The 2110-nt window shown below is 36.1% G+C and overlaps 1 protein-coding gene across 1 annotated transcript in view; it reads left to right on the top strand.

The window, feature by feature from the left end:
• Nucleotides 1-1198: 1198 nt before the first annotated feature.
• Nucleotides 1199-2110, top strand: part of LOC107693213 (solute carrier family 22 member 16-like) — a 13017-nt gene continuing 12105 nt past the window's right edge. Inside the window, exon 1 of the mRNA XM_016492504.1 lies at nt 1199-1555. Coding sequence (XP_016347990.1) covers nt 1506-1555 — 50 coding nt within the window. The 5' untranslated portion in view covers nt 1199-1505. The remainder of the gene's footprint in view (nt 1556-2110) is intronic.

Raw genomic sequence — 2110 nt, 5'->3', positions numbered from 1 at the left:
CTGCATAATAAAGCATATATATATATATATATATATAAATTATATATTATATAGGTAGTTTAACAGTTCACATAGGTAGAAAGATGCCTTATACCTTGTCAAAAGATACAATGTCTTTGATGCTTATGAATGAATTTTCTATTTCAGCGATCTAGCTATTTTAGTGATGAATTGTCTGTGATGTCTGTATATGATTTATGTAGAACATTATGTCATATGTACACTCTACTGTGACCATGTGTTTAAAAGGTTCAAATCAGGATGGAAAAGAGGTTAGAAGTCCTCACATTCAGAGACTGACAGAAGGAAGAGTTAGGGTCACGATAAATCAAACAACAGTGTGTCTGTAACAATAATAATGACTTGCCTGATGAGAGTCATTACATTCAACTAGTTCATTAAATCAAGGTTCACATAGCCTACTGTAAATGATACTGAATATGACTTTCATAGAGTCATTCAGAGTAGATCTAAACATTTTACATTTAAAACTGACGGTTTGTCATCACTCCTTCAAAAACTGGATATTTTTGAACATTTATTTCTCTGTAGACTTAACGAACTATTGAACATCTCCACTTCTGTTGCCCAAGAAAGAAAGTTACCGAACACACAGTGTCACACTACATGACATAGTGTTAGTGTTATGTTCATCATAACAGCTAGCCTATTACAAAAATATGATGAAACTATAATTTTAGCTCGAAGGACAATTATACTAATCTACACTTTTCTGAACTGTTTATTTAAAAACCAAAATACAGTAGCCTAAAAAACACTGACAGACAAAACACATTTGTGGATTTATGCTTTACTCTAAACCACATTTACTGAGATAAAACCATTGTCATAGATTTCCCATGTGATCTAGCCTCGATCTCCTATATGATCGATTAACAAAGACTGATTGATTTACAGAGAATGCACTCATTGATTGAATTAACATTAGCTAGAGTAATAGTAAATTTGATTAATGTAAGTTTATTCTGTGCAATTAACATATGCTGTATGATAAAGAAAAAAAAACTTAGGCTACAATGTATTATAGGCTACTTATGTCTCAGAAAACTATACAACAGATTTCACTATTAAGCCTAGCCCTAAATGATTTATTAATAGCCTACTCATCTCACGTCACGAGGATATCCAGGGGGCTCCACGAAGTATCTTGACAACCATTATAGGCTACTCTGGATAGTCTGACCAGAGTTACGTACGATGGAAGCAGAAGCAAAACCAAACTGGCACACTTTAGGCATACGAGGATGAAGCAATATGATCTAATTTCAGCTGTTCGGGGCACTAGGGTTCTTGATTATTCGGGGTGTCGCATTACCAACCGTTACCCGAACTTTTTGGGTTTAATCGTTGCTTACCTTGGAGTGGAAATTTCCCAACCGAAACCGCCCCTCCTACTACTAAGATCTATCATAGCAAACATGTACAAATTGAAAAGATTCAACTAAGAGTCCTTCACACTCTTCAGGATCCTGCACGAGCTGAAAATGACCACCGGCGTGGAGCGACTATTCGACCAACTTGGGCACTTTAAAAGGTACCCATTTGTTCCTGAAAAGTGTTTTATGGCGATCACATCAAAACGGTTAATATCTACTTCGTGTCATCGTTATCGCATGAATGATGCAGATTTCTCATTATGTTGGTGGCGTTCAGTGGTGGACAGTAACGGAGTAGCTTTACTTCGTTACTGTACTTAAGTACATTTTTCAAGTATCTGTACTTTACTGGAGTAGTTTTATTTTGAGTAACTTTTACTTTTACTTCACTACATTCCAAAGCATAAGATCGTACTTTTTACTTCACTACATTTCATAAAACATATCGTTACTTCTTATAATATATCACGTGCTCCGACACGCAGAACGAACTGATTCTTTTCAATGAACCCTTTAAATCGGTTCGCAAATCGCACCAAACGATTCATTCACGAATTAGAATGATCTGATTGCAGCTGTTCTCGAGTCGACAACTCACTGATTCAAATGAACCGCTTAGTGTGAGTCTCCAGTGAACTGAATTCACAAGTAACAACCGGGAGATGTTGTGAGCGCGCGCGCGTCTGATGCTGTTAAAAGTAAGTTACTAATGT

Source organism: Sinocyclocheilus anshuiensis, unplaced genomic scaffold (assembly GCF_001515605.1).
Source record: "Sinocyclocheilus anshuiensis isolate Anshui unplaced genomic scaffold, SAMN03320099.WGS_v1.1 scaffold810, whole genome shotgun sequence".
Classification (NCBI taxonomy): Eukaryota; Metazoa; Chordata; class Actinopteri; order Cypriniformes; family Cyprinidae; genus Sinocyclocheilus; species Sinocyclocheilus anshuiensis.
The sequence above is the reverse complement of the archived record's forward strand: the minus strand, read 5'-3'. Positions and strand labels throughout refer to the sequence as shown.